General features: G+C 47.6%; 1 protein-coding gene and 1 long non-coding RNA gene across 3 annotated transcripts in view; both read left to right on the top strand.

Annotated features, from left to right (window-relative positions):
• LOC308587148 overlaps positions 1–14,673 on the top strand; it is a 283,237-nt gene that overhangs the window by 215,576 nt on the left and 52,988 nt on the right. The gene's annotated exons all lie outside the window — the stretch shown is intronic.
• ASTN1 (astrotactin 1) overlaps positions 1–14,673 on the top strand; it is a 243,585-nt gene that overhangs the window by 177,532 nt on the left and 51,380 nt on the right. For both annotated transcript variants that reach the window (XM_081194294.1, XM_081194293.1), the window contains exons 12-16: positions 46–212; positions 2,262–2,456; positions 3,207–3,334; positions 10,816–10,920; positions 12,047–12,235. In XM_081194294.1, coding sequence (XP_081050420.1) covers positions 46–212; positions 2,262–2,456; positions 3,207–3,334; positions 10,816–10,920; positions 12,047–12,235 — 784 coding nt within the window. The remainder of the gene's footprint in view (positions 1–45; positions 213–2,261; positions 2,457–3,206; positions 3,335–10,815; positions 10,921–12,046; positions 12,236–14,673) is intronic.

The raw sequence follows: 14,673 nt of genomic DNA on the forward strand, positions 1-14,673 counted from the left end.
TGTGGCTAAGCTGGTTTGTGCTGTTGTGCTTTCTTGTCATGCTAGTGTCCGCCTGGCCTCAGCCCCATGAAAGATGGCACTGGCTGCTACGATCGCCACATTGGTGTGGACTGTTCGGATGGATTCAATGGTGGTTGCGAGCAGCTCTGCTTGCAGCAGATGGTGCCTTTGCCAGAAGATCCTGTTCTATACAATATCCTTATGTTCTGTGGGTGAGTTCCACAAACGTCTTTAGTATCTTCCAGGAATGTGGAACATCTTTTGTTGAACTTTTTGTGTGTGTTTGTAAGTCTGGCTGTGCTTATTTTTCTTTTCTCAGTATTAAATGCACCATTTATAGCTGCTATGCTGCTAATCTACACTTCAAACTCCCTTTGTAGCACTCAGTTACTCCTGGATTTCTCTTCAAAACAATAAGCTAGTGGTTATTCCATAGTAGCGCTGAGCATCCAAAGTAGCTCTGAGTAACATGTCTCACTAGCACAAAGATTTTCACTTCTGCAACAAGGCTTTCCCCCTCTCCTCTCCTGACATGCTCCCTAAATCTCTTCTGGGTCTCCCCCAAGCCTCCAGAGCAGATATGGGGAGGGCATGGGGTGCACACAGGAGGAAGGGGGGGAGTCCCATTGCACAAGAGCAAATCCTTGTCCTGATGGGGCATGTTAGTTGGCTACTGCCCATAGTCCTTAATTAAGAAGTTGAAATAATGATGATACAGTAGCAATACACTTTGCTGTACAGAGTGTGTTCATTTGGTGAAATAACTGAATCTTGCAATGGCAGGGAAGGCTGGGTCACACCTTAAATATGCTGGGATCTCCTTGGAAGAATTCCCAAGAATTGGGAAGAGCCCGTTTCCCTCTTTCCATTCTGTTCACTGTGCCCCATGTTCTGCCATAAACGCTATAAGCAGGAAAAATCCTAAAATTTTCTAAGAATGATTTGGCAAATATTGCCTGTGTCCTCCTGCACCCCTGCCTTCTTGCAGCTACTGAGGTGCCTGGGTGCATTGATCAAGAAAACAGGGGAATCTCACTGAGGGCATACCATTGTATAGAGCAGGGCTTCCCAAACTTGGGTCCTCAGCTGTTTTTGAACTACAACTCCCATCATCCCTAGCTAGAGGACTAGTCATCAGGGATGATGGGGAATGTAGTCCAAAAGCAGCTGGAGACCCATGTTTGGGAAGCCCTGGTCTAGAGGATTCCTTTTCCTGCTGTGATTCGATCAAAGTTGAAGCATGTTGAGATCCTGCAAGGGGCGGCAAGAGACATGGCCTGAAAAATAGCAAATTGTGAAAGCTCCGTGGCCTGAACAAAATTCAGAAATTTAATATATTAGAAGAATGGTGCTTGCTAATTTATCAGCACTGCTCTGGAAATTAGATTTAGTAATCTGGAATGCCAAAATCCAGGAGAATAGTTGGGAGGAGTAATTTCATACGTATCCTTACCTGTATAGTTCTGAGATGAGTGGGTTGCTTTCTACCTGTCAGAGGTATGGGAGTGACTCCCTCAGTCAGAGAGGCTGGAGTGAGTTATAAATAACACCTCATTAGGATGCGTCATTTTAGGAGGTGAAATTTATTCACTGAGGGGTCTTTTAAATATGGTTTATGATGTGAGGAATTCAAATTTGCTATTATGTGATTGGACAACATTTAGCTTGGTAAGCCTACGTTTGTTTAACAAGCAAATAAACACACACTTTGTTTACAGATCAAAACTAAATTACCGTATTTTTTGCACCATAACACTCACTTTTTTCCTCCTAGAAAGTAAGGGGAAATGTCTGTGTGTGTTATGGAGGAAATGCCTAGGGGTGGCATGCCTACGGATTTTCCTCCTCTAAAAACTACGTGTGTGTTATGGTTGGGTGTGTGTTATAGAGCGAAAAATACGGGTATATAAATTTAACCAAAATTCCCAAGTCATGTTACAACTTTTTAGCTCCTTTCATTTTTTTGGAATTTGAAAGTCAAAAAATTCGACACACCCTAATACCTCACGCATTACTTTCCTAAACTTTTCTCAACATTTCATAGTAGACAGTTTGCCCGCCTCTATCAATCTTTCCAATGCATTTCTGAGATCGTTGGAGAGATCCTCCGACACAGTGTCTCACCACAGCGTTGCAGCAGCAAATTACTTGTGCATGGGTTCTTCTATTGTCAAAAGTATGCTTCCAGAGCCAGGCATCTTCCCTTCTACAGCTCTCACAGCAAGATGTAACCGTGTCCCTTGCATTCCCTCCCACGGCAGATGCATCGAAGATTACAAGCTAGGCATAGATGGTCGATCATGCCAGTTAATCTCAGAGTCGTGTCCAGAGGGTGGCGACTGTGAAGAGAGCCGAGAGCTCCCCATGAACCAAACTCTCTTTGGGGAGATGTTCTATGGTTACAACAATCAAACTCGGGAGGTGGCACCTGGGCAGGTGCTGAAGGGGACGTTCAGGTGATGGATAAAGGCTTGCTGTTCTTTTAGTTGTCTATGCAGCGGTATCCGTGTGTGTTGTGCTTTTACAGCATACGCAAAACTGCAAAAAGGGGCTGCCTCTCAGTTCTTAGAATACGCAGCTTCACAAAGGAGAGGGGAGTGAGAGAAGAGAGGGGTGGGAGGGAGGCAAATGTAGCAAGATGAGTGTCTTAGCCAGAGCAGGGCAGTTGCCCATAATTAGACAAGCTTCTGGAGGAGTTCTGATGGGCAGAATAAGAATGGAGGCTGCGTATAAGAAACGTTTTAGGGAAAGAGCAATTTCCAGTTGAGAAGTGGAAACAGGGATGCTTAACCTCCCACCCCCATCTGCATCTCTGCTCTAGCTGTTCTTCCTCAAGCATTGACACCACCACAAAAGAGGGGCTCATCCAATCAGAGAGCAGTCGGCAGGGCAGAGTTTTGCCCACTTGTTTGCAGGATGACGTATTCATGGCCTGCTTGTTGCTGGTAGTGGCAATTCTCTTGGGATGGTGTAAGGTGGTGGCAGTGAGGTCAACGTGGCCCTGGAGGTGTGCGTGCACCAACCTCACCCATCCCTGTGAATGGAGTGTTGGCACTGCCAGGAGGACAGTGAGAGAGCTGGTTTGACATGGGTTGCTTCATCCATGCTCTTGTAGAGAGGGCTGCGCTTCTCTTCTCAGCGTCCTTTGAAGCAACCTTTCCTGTTGTTTTGCAGATTCTGAACTTGTCTCTCTTGGGTTTTTCCAGGCAGAATAACTTTGCCCGTGGTTTGGAGCAGCAGTTGCCAGATGGGTTGGTGTTGGCCACCGTTCCACTAGAGAACCAGTGCCAAGAGGAGCTCTCTGAGCCTACCCCTGACCCAGATTTCCTTACCGGTGAGTAATCCCAGCCAGAGTTCTTCCGTGTCCATCCAGCCTCTTGTCTAGTCTCAAAAGCTGCACAGGGCAGTATCAAGTTACTTCTTAAAATTTTGTTGTGGGCAATTTTGAGATTAGTGCAGGTGAGAAAGCAGCCAAGAAAGGTAGCAAAACATAATAACGGCATCAGATATGCCTCTGAGAAATTTTATTTCATTGCTTCTTCCCTTTGGACACTCTTTTCTTGAAGTAGGTAATATGGATAAGTGTAAGGGCAATATGATTTGAGTGGGTGTTCAGTGAGTCTGTAGGAGAGAGATTCTATGCTCTTTTTGCTGATTGCATAAAACTTCAATAAAACGTAAATAATTAAAGAAACTGCTCTGCAGATGGTGCATGAAAAAGGAAGTAGTTTGATTCCTGCTGGCTGATCATAAGGGGTTTTTTGTTTTTTGTTTTAAAAAGGAAATAAATGCTTGATTTTATTTACCAGTCCAAGCAGATCAGGCGTTACTCTGAATGTGCACGAGGGAGCAGAAGTGCTGAGTAAGGAGGTTCTCTGTTTTTTCCATAATCACTTCAGAGACGAGATAGGCACTTTAATATGGTCAGGACCTGAATGTGCTGAAGTAAATAGCAATTCAAAGGTACCAGGGCCTTCTGCGTTCTTCCAGGTATTCCGGAGGGGGCCTGTGTCAACCTCAAAGCCTAGGTACAGGTGGTGACCATTTTCTGTAAGTCCAATTGATGTGTGAGCACCACCACACGGGTCCTTTTGGACCTGGAAGAGGGCAGGAAGGGGGTATAGCGAGGATGGGGTGGGCTTATGCATGCTCTGCCAATGTGCATGGGACCAGGAACAGAGCCCCCACCTGTTGCAGCACTCCTAAGGGGAGGGAACCTGTTAACTGCATGGAAATCTGTTGCTTCCACAAAGATTGTAAGAACCATAGGACCAAGGGGAGTGCAGGTGGTCTGACTTGTTGTAAGGTGGCTCCCTATGTTCCATGTGGTGGCTGCCTTGTAACTTGCAGGCTGGACCTGAAGTTTGAGTGAGTTGGCAGCCTAATTCTATTCCAGTTTTGCTAGCAATCACAGGTCCATTCCATCCCATTTTGTCATTTTTTTTTTTGAAATATCATACTGAAAGTGCACATTTCAATTCTACACATTTTGAACACACTTTTTATATGAAATGCATATTTTTCAATGTTCCCCCCCCCCATAAAATAAATGTTTTGCATGCATAAAATATGTGAAGAGCAGTCCAGAATCTGAAGAAGTGCATAAACTGACTGAGAGTTGTGTTCAGATTTACAGGCAAGTGCTCATCCATACTTTCATTTGTGCTGCGTCTTTAGGCACTGGTTGGGGGTTTAAAGCACTGTATCTGAGTGGGGTTTTTTGTTTTTTTGGTCCCAGCACTTGCCCCGTGAAAACCACATTTTACCATTGAATCCAAGCAGATCTGACCATGACAAGGGACTGATGTCAATATCCCCCCACTTTCAAATCACCTTCCTCAAGCTCAGTTGAGAAAACAAGGTCCAGAGATTGAGGCTTTCAGCACCCTTTTCCCTCCGCAGAGGTAGGGAACATGTTAGGATTGTCCGCCCTTGGAGGCTAATGGACCCAATAGGTTTCCAGATGGCTCTGGTGGATTTTCTGGCAGATACTACTGGTGCTCCTATTGAAGCCTTGGCCAACCTCTGGAACATCCAAATGGTTCATGCCATTGACAGGATCGCCCCTGAGCTCCTCTCCCACTTGGTGGAGCCTGCTAGGCTCCCTGTTACACTCCAGGGCTTAGGGCAAGGAAACAAGCTTGAAGACTGCTCAAAACACGAGTGGTGGGAAACTTCAGTTGAATGCAATCAAACACTGGTGAGGTGTAATAATCGAGGTTATCTAGTGACAGTGAAGGCAGCAAAGAAGGCATACTTTGCTGCCTCCATTGCATCCTCATCGTGCCTTCTGGCAGAGTTTTTCAAGGTTTTCTGGCAGAGGTTTTCAAGGTAGTGCAAGGCCTGTTACATTTAGCCCAAAGGAGGTTGCAGAACTGAAAGTAGCTTGCTGTGACTTGCTTGCAAAGCATTTTGAGGATAAAATCGCTCGCATTCACTGGGATCACAAGCTAATTGTTACAACAGTTGAATCTCAAGGGGTGTCCAGAGCACTTTCTAGTCTTGTTGTGTTGGATGAATCAGAGAATCGTACAACTGTAATGTTGGAAAGGTTCCTAAGGGTTATCTAGTCCAACCCCCTACAATGAAGGAATCTCAGCTGAGTTTCAGTTTGTAAGGCTTGAGATGTAGACAAGGAGCTTGGGTCAGTCAAGGCAACCACTTGTTCTCTGAACCCTTGCACCTCTTGGCTGATAAAAACTACCAAGGAACCAACAGCTGGGTAGGCCAGGGAGGTGATTAAAGCCTCCTACCAAGTGGGGGACGCGGGTGGCGCTGTGGTCTAAACCACAGAACCTAGGGCTTGCTGATCAGAAGGTCGGCAGTTCGAATCCCCACCTTGGGGTGAGCTCCCGTTGCTCGGTCCCTGCTCCTGCCAACCTAGCAGTTCAAAAGCATGAAGTGCAAGTAGATAAATAGGTACCGCTCTGGCGAGAAGGTAAACGGCATTTCCGTGCGCTGCTCTGGTTCGGCAGAAGCGGCTTAGTCATGCTGGCCACATGACCTGGAAGCTGTCTGTGGACAAACACCGGCTCCTTTGGCCTATAGAGTGAGATGAGCGTGCAATCCCAGAGTCGTCCGTGACTGGACCTAATGGTCAGGGGTCCCTTTACCTTTACCAAGTGGGGGTAGACCCTGCCTGCTTGAAGGAGGCAGTGGTAAAACCACTCCTCAAGAAGCATTATGTATTCTGTGCTCTCATTTTTATGTTGTGAACTGCCCTGAGATCTTTGGATGAAAGGTGGCATATGATGATGATGATGATGATAATAATAATAATAATAATAATAATAATAATAATAATAATAATAATAATGTTTTCATATATCGTCTTTTTCAAGTGCAATAATACCTTATCTCCTATCGTGTTCCTCTTATCAGTCAGAGCACACTGCTTCAAAAACAACTGCCGCTACAAATTAGTAGGCATGAGATAATGAAATGAACTGGAGCAAGAACAGTGCAATAAGATCTTGCTCCTGAGGAAGGCAGCACTTGAAATCCCGTAGGATGTACTGTAATGAAGGCTTTGTTTCTGTGCATGATTTCGGAGCTTTACCTCCCCTATCCTCCTGGTGGGTGTGCATACATAGTAGACCAGGTACTGAAGGAGTCAGTGCTTCTGGAGAACGTCAGGGGATAGCTCCAGAAGGTGTGGCATTCGGCAACTTGCCATACAACCCTGCAGCAAGGGGCTGCTTTGGAGGAGAGGCTGAGCTGTTTTATGGGTGAGGGCCAGAGGGGGCTCTGTGGAATGAATGTGGCGGCTCCCCATTCAACACTGGCTCGAGGGACAGATCATTGCCACTCACCATCCAGCCCCTTTCTCCTCCCTTGCAGCTGGCATTCAGAAGCTCCTGAGTGCCTATGCCCACACCCCTTGGCATGGGTTGAGGCTGTGCCTGCCCCTTGGGAGCCCATGGGAAATGTCCAGCTTGCTGTGTGTGGAAGACAGCTCATTAAAAACGCAATTAGTGGAGAAATTAACGTGGTGGGGCCATGCCTTTGGGACAGGCCTCTCAAGAAAAGTGGGGGGGGGCAGAGAGTAGGGGGGAGGCTTGTTATCTTCAGAAGCAGAGACTGGGCTGCAGAAAAGAAACAAGCACAACCAAGCTCCTTTCAAGTTGTATTTTTAATTGCCGTAGAGTTGCTGACCCACAGACCTTCCTTTAGTATAATTAGTGCTTCTCTTCCACCTCCACACCTTCCAGCCTCTCGCGCTGCCTCCCACTCACCCCTGTTCCCGCTCCTGCCCCACACCTGCCTCTGTATTTCTTGCAGTCTGAAGCAACATTTAATTAGGCATATTCTTGAATTAAGTGCTTTAACCAGTTTGGCTGCTTGAAAGCAACTGGGCTGCCGTTGCCCAGGAAATTGGGCGAAGGTGAACGGCCGTTATGTAGCACATTAATTGCTTTGCTTGCCCAGGAAAGGAGGTTTGTTAAGTCCAAAAGGTAAGCATTCTCCCAGGGGAGCAGCAGGGGGAAAAGCATAACAGCCAACTAAAGAGGACTCGCAGTGAGATACAGAAATCAGATTTGAGAATGTTGCCGTTTTTTAATGAACCGTGGGGGCCTCACTTGTGCTTTTTTTCTGATGGTACTCACCGGTTCACAGTACCAGCACCTCCCCACCACCACAGAGATGCTCAGCCACACGGGGAGCCGCAAAGGCATGAGCAAAGCCCCAGTGGAGCCTGACTGCTGTCGTCACACCCCCAGGGCTGGCTGGGGTGCACGAGTCCCACTCCCAGAAGAGCGTGAGAGTGAGTGGCACATGACGTGTGTCCTACTTCCCCCACTGTGCCCTGCTGCTGGCTCTGTGCGCCCTGGTTGCCTAGCGTGTGATGGACAGGGCGGGAGCCGTCAGTGAGTACTGGCACCTTTTTTTTCTAGAAAAAAAGGCAGTGAGCCTCACTCTGAGGAACCCAAGAACTGCAAGTCAGGTTCTAGGGCACTGCAGGTTCTATGTGCACAAGACCCATTCAAATGGAAAACGTCTGTGCATGCCTCCAGATCCAGCAGCTTCACAGAGGGAGAATTTATGCAGGGAGGCAGGCACAAGGAGCAGTAGCAGAGAAGAGGCAAGGAATGGGTTAAAAATGGCCACAATTTTTAATTGGTAATAGTCATGGGGAGCTGGCACAGCATGGGGCAAGAATCCACCCACTGATGGAAGACATCACTCATGATCTGTTAGGTAAAGGTAAAGGGACCCCTGACCATTAGGTCCAGTCGTGGCCGACTCTGGGGTTGCAGCACTCATCTCGCTTTATTGGCCAAGGGAGCTGACGTACAGCTTCCAGGTCATGTGGCCAGCATGACTAAGCCGCTTCTGGCGAACCAGAGCAGTGCACGGAAACGCCATTTACCTTCCTGCCAGAGCAGTACCTATTTATCTACTTGCACTTTGATGTGCTTTTGAACTGCTAGGTTGGCAGGAGCAGGGACCGAGCGATGGGAGCTCACTCCGTCGCAGGGATTCAAACCGCCAACCTTCTGATCAGCAAGTCCTAGGCTCTGTGGTTTAACCCACAGTGCCACCCACATCCCTTTTTAGCCTGTCCCTAAGAGATCGCTTTCTGAAGCCTTTGTTCACATAACCAAGCAGGCACACCCTGGCAGAAATGGTTTGGTTTCTTTTGAGTCACAACAGTGCCCAGAGTGGCCCTATAAGTGCTGGTTCTGGAGGGGGGGGAGAGGAAAAAAAGAGTTAGATAAAATCACTATAAATTGTTGTGGTTTTTCAGACGTTTAATCTGAAATCAAGCTGAGTTTGAATTTGTTGGTGTCTCTGGTAACTTCTCTCTCTTCCATCATGGATGTTGGCAAATTGGATTTTAAAAAGGCAAAATAATATTAGAATTGGAACTGTCAAAAATGCACAAGGGAAACTGTGTTTTAATGCTCAGGAGCCTGGCAAAGTTTTTGCAGATTTTTATATTGCGGATGTATGCTCTTTATTATTTTATTACTACTCTTGCTGAATGTTGTATCCATTGGATAGAACAATAAATTTATATATAATAATTGGTTTAAACCCAGCTCTGCTATGAGGAAGGCAAAAACCACACAATCCCAGGCCAATTTGGGCCCTGTGTAAAATTCCTCCTCAGCCCCATTAACAAGAAACCAGCATCCAAGGGGAGCTGGTGGGTGGACAAGACACGGGGGCAGGAGCACCGGTGAAGCAGCAGACTGGGCTCCTGTTTATAGCTCGTCCACAGATCAAAGGAGAGTAAGTCTTCACTCTGGTCTGGAAGTCCACCCTGGGGGCTAGCCTAGGCTGCTGATTGGCTCTCAGAGCTGGCCTAGCTCCTGCTCTGCAGTGATGCCGCCAACCTGGAAATCAAGCAATGCTCTGCTGCCTTGCCTTGCCAGGAGCGCAATCTGGCCTGCCACAGAGATGTCAGCAAGCTTGGACTTCATATAGTTGCTGGATACAGTTGAATATGAATTAGGTGGGCCCCAAGAGTGGCTTTTGACTGAAGACCAATTTATACATTTAGCACAAACACAGTGTGTGGGGGGGGAGGGGGGTTTCTGAGCAGAGGTGATGTGCTTATGTCCAAGCTTATATCTGAAACGCCCTGCTCCCATATATGAACCTGCCTGGGAAGATGGCCTTTTCGTGGCTGCTCCCAGACTCTGGAACTCGCTCCCTGGAGAAGCCAGACTGGCTCCCTCCTTGTTGTCCTTCCTCAGGCAGGTGAAGACCTGCTTGTTCCAATGGGCTTTTGGGAGCTGATTGCTTTTAATGAAAGGGCTGGTGCTGTGCTGTTTTTGTTGCCGTTATTGGTATGGTTTTAATAGATTTTATGCATGTCTGTGGTTTAAGTTCTATCAATGTTTAATAGTTGCTTAAATGCTTCCCCCCTTATGTTTTTAGCTGTTCATATTCTGTATATAAGCCACATTAAGTCCTTGTCAGGGAAAAAGGCTGGGTATAAATAAACAAAACAGAAAAAGGCAAAAAACAAAACAGAGACATCACCTTGCCAACAAAGGTCCATATAGTTAAAGCTATGGTTTTCCCAGTAGTGATGTATGGAAGTGAGAGCTGGACCATAAAGAAGGCTGATCGCCGAAGAATTGATGCTTTTAAACTATGGTGCTGGAGGAGACTCTTGAGAGTCCCATGGACTGCAAGAAGATCAAACCTCTCCATTCTGAAGGAAATCAGCCCTGAGTGCTCACTGGAAGGACAGATCCTGAAGCTGAGACTCCAATACTATGGCCACCTCATGAGAAGAGAAGACTCCCTGGAAAAGACCCTGATGTTGGGAAAGATGGAGAGCACAAGGAGAAGGGGATGACAGAGGACGAGATGGTTTGACAGTGTTCTTGAAGCTACCAGCATGAGTTTGACCAAACTGCGGGAGGCAGTGGAGGACAGAGGTGCCTGGCGTGCTCTGGTCCATGGGGTCATGAAGAGTCAAACACGACTAAACGACTAAACAACAACAGGATGATATTGATGCGTTCTAAATACTTCATCATTGAGGGGCAGCAAGGAGGGCGTCATCCCTGTCCATCAAAAAGCAGCTGCCTTCTCAGCAAGCTAGAATCAAGTCTTCTTGGCATGCTTATTTCCTAATGGAAGTGGTGTGGGGCAATTTAAACTTGTAAACCTCCACCCGGGACAGTCTAGGGGGGAAACGTTACTTCTTGTTTCTGCTGAATGTGCAAACCAAATCACATAATGGGGCCAAATCTGAAATTCAGGAGAGTTGGGTGGGTGCTTTTGTGCTTGTCTGCTGATTTTCTGTGCCTCCCCCAGTGACAAAGCCAAGCTTACCTGTTGTTTTGGTCACAGGGATGGTGAACTTCAGTGAGGTGTCTGGATACCCTCTGCTGCAACACTGGAAAGTGCGCTCCGTCATGTACCACGCCCAGCTCAACCAGCTGACCATCTCCCAAGGTAAGTGCCTCTTAGCCCAGTGAGTGGGGTGGATTGTGGTCTGCCACACTGCCTGAGACCCAGGAGGTGGAACTTGGGAGTTTCTTGTCACAACAGTTAATTAAATTATGGAATTGACTACCAGAATATGCGGCGGGAGCAAGAAGTTTGGATCACTTTTGAAAAATGGATGCACTCATGGAGGAGAAGTTCTTTAAGTCGCTTCAGGGCTCCTTTCGGTGTGGGAAGAGATGAATAAATTTAATAAAGTAGCAAGCTAAAGGAACTATTCAATATTGGTGCTGTGTACCCTCCATGTACAGAAGTGGGGCACCTCTGAGTGTCGGGCACCAGAGAGAGACGATGGAAAGGGGCTGTTGAAGGTTCCCATACCTTCTCTGAGCTACTAAGAACAGCAGTTGCTGTCTTAGCAAACTCATCAGCAAATCTCTTTGGAGGTTTGCTTTTTGTGGCCCTTTCAGATCTGCGTACTAGACGCAAGTCTTCTGCACTCATCTCCTCCTTCTTAGGAGAAAAATGGCCAATGGTGAACAGTGGTTCTTCCAGTTCAGTGTCAGACGCATCAGATGGTCTGACTGAGGCCTTTGCGCTCTGGTAGTCTGCTGTGTCATCACTGTCACTGACAACAGCAGCAGCGCCGCCCACTGAGCTGGAATCCGAACTCTGATCATCATCCTCAGCTTCCTCTTCTACCTCTTCATCATCTGCTTTTTTCACATCATCTTCATCCTCCTCTGAGTGACTCTGGAAAATTCCCACATTCCCCCCCCCCCACTTAGGATTGTACTCAACACTCTTTGTGAACCTAATGGACTTAGAGTCAGTCATGAATACCCTGTATGCACCTTTTTCGTACCCCATGAACAAACCATGTGCCCCACGCTTCCCAAGCTTGCTGCTCTGTGGGGTGTGGACCCACAAGTCAGAACCAAAGATTCTCATGTGCTTGACGTAAGGTTTCTTACCAAACAGTTTTCACACCTTGCTTGTGAGCTTCCAAAGTATCTCGTCCATTTTGGAGCAGAGAGTCCCTTGGTTTTCAAGGAGAGGTTTCTCCTGCATGCTTTGTATTTCTCTCCCTCCACCTTCAACCTGCCCCTGAATTGCAGCTTGTTGTGCTTTGCAGCTTTTGGCAATGCCCTCCATTCTCTAGATGGAGCCACATCCCGAGGAGATTTTGTGGCCCTGCTGGACCAGTTTGGCAACCACTTTATACAAGAAGCTGTCTATGGCTTTGAAGAGTCCTGCTCTATCTGGTATCCCAACAAGCAAGTCCAAAAACAGCTCTGGCTGGAATATGAAGATATCAGCAAAGGTAGGGGCCGTGATGGTCATTATCTTTTTAAAAACATACACCACGTAACTGCGGAGATAATCAGTGGTCTGCTAATGTGATAGAATTGGGTTGACACTGTTCCATTGTCAGAAAAATTCTGCACTTGGAATAATTTATGCCTATTGCATCATTTGCAAAAGGTTGCTTAATCTGCACAATAAATTTTGATTGCAGTGTTTGTGTTTTAGTGGCTCTCAGGGGTTGTAAAGAATATGAGAGGAAGGGAAACAGTTGAAGGGCAGAAAGTAATTGGGCTGTGGTGCTGTGCAGGGTGGAGGAAAAGGCGAGGGAATGAACAATATCTGAACATTTCAATAGGCCCTGTCCTGTAAATGGACTACTTTCCTTTCATATATTTCCCTTACCATTTTGTGTTCTAGAAACTTAGGGTTTGTTTGTTTTTTAAAAAAGTAGAAATTCCCAATGATGCTATAAGAGACCACATTCCAGACTTCAGATTGATTTGCAGAATATGGTCAGGCACGCCACGGCAGACAGGGAATTAGAGAGCAGTAGGACTGTCAGGGAGCAGTGATGTTGATGTTACTTCCTTCTGAAAGAAGAATGGCTCAGTGATGAATGGGATGGTGCCGTCCACAAAGGGTGCCTTGGTGACCTTGTGTTAAAAGCTTTGTGTCTCAATGTTTCAGCGGTAAAATGGCGGCCATGTCACTGGGCTGTCTTTCACAGAGCTTATGCATTAAAAGATTTAGGTGCTTTGTTGTAAGTGAGCAGCCAAATACTTTCAGACAAGTGGTGAGGCTGTTTTTCTATAAACAAAACGAAAAGAAACAGTAAGCCCACAACCTGCTTAGAAGCTAAATTTTGGGGATAGCACCCAAAGCCAAAATTGCATATAGTCAAAACACATTGGGTGCTGTCAGGGAACTGCCATCAGAGCATCAGGTGGTGGAGGGACTCAGGCAGGATGAAAGAGACTCAACTGCTGAAGCAGGGACCAGCAGGGGGAGGAGTGGGTCTCTGAGGGAATGCGAGCAGGAGGGAGGGCTCAGGGAGGCTTCCAGCGAGAACAGTGGGGAGGTATCGGAGTCTCCCATAGGGAGACCCATACCTCGCAGGAAACTGTCACGCCGTGAGTCCAGGAGACGCGTTTCCGTTAAGGAACTTCTTTGCTGGAAACGCTTCCGCAGACAGCCACTGTCGGACTCTACTAGTGACTAGAGCAGACATGTCTGAGGAGCTCCGTCACACACGGAGGTTTGTGGGGGCGCACAAACTCTGAGGGAGCACGTTTTCACGCACAAGCAGCTAATCAAACCCTCACAGCAGTCCGACAGTCTTTGTACGCTGCCTGTGCAAGAGAAGGCATCATGAGCGAACCAACCGGAACCGGAGGAGCAGGGGCTGGAGCTGGTCCAAGCTTGGAAGATAGATACCGAGCGTTGGAGGTTCAACTGGCCCTGCAGACGGCGAGGCTGGAGGAGAGAAGGGCTCAGGATGCAGACAAGAAGGGGAGAGCCACTCAATTCCCCAGAAAGGTACCAGGATTGGTGCAGAAATTTGGGGGGGACCCCAAGGACTACCATGCTTTTAGGACAGAGATGCAATATGCCCTTAATGTGCAGTTCGATGAGTTCCCTGATGAGGAATCGCGAGTTGCTTTTGTAATTGGGCATCTTGAGAAAGGGGCTAGAGACTGGGTGCGACCCCTAATGGCAACGCACAATGACATACTAAAGGACACAATGAAGTTCTTTCGTGCAATGGATATCATGTTTTCCAGCGATATTGAGGAAGGGGTGGTGCGCAGACAGCTAATGGCTTGTAAGCAGGGGAGTCGATCTGTCCGTGAATATTGGACTGAGTTTACCATGCTGATTCACAGACTGAGTTGGGATTTATCGGCGGCACCCGTTCAAATGCTATTTGAAGAAGGTCTTTCTTCGGGGGTGAAAGACGAGCTGGCACGGAGCCCCAGGGCGGAGTCTATGGATCAGCTGACCAAATCTGCGCTGACCATAGGAGCGCGGCAGGAGGCAAGAGCCTTGGAGAGGCGGGAAGGGAGAGGGGAACGTTGGAAGGAGTTCCGCATTCCAGACATTCCTGAGCCAGCTTTCCCGCCGGCAGAGCCGATGGAAATCGGAACAGCGCGCGCGCGCGCATTTTCAAAAACCAGCGAGGGAGCTAAGAAGGAGGGAAAGGGCCCCCGGAAATGCTATCTCTGCCAACAGCCAGGCCACTTTGCCAGAGTCTGCCCCCAGAGGAAGGAATGGCAAGGGATGGTGGGAGCTGTTGAGGGGGGAGAAGAAGGGGGAGCGGAGCAGGTAAAAGCCAACGCCTGGTTGCCACAATTGGGGCACTGCAGCCAGGCCAAAGAGCAGTGAAAGTGCCCGTGCCAGAAGCTCCTCGACCTGCTCTGGTGATTGAAGTGTCGCTAGAGCTGCAGAATGGGCACC

Source organism: Podarcis bocagei, assembly GCF_964188305.1.
Source record: "Podarcis bocagei genome assembly, chromosome: 5".
Classification (NCBI taxonomy): domain Eukaryota; kingdom Metazoa; phylum Chordata; class Lepidosauria; order Squamata; family Lacertidae; genus Podarcis; species Podarcis bocagei.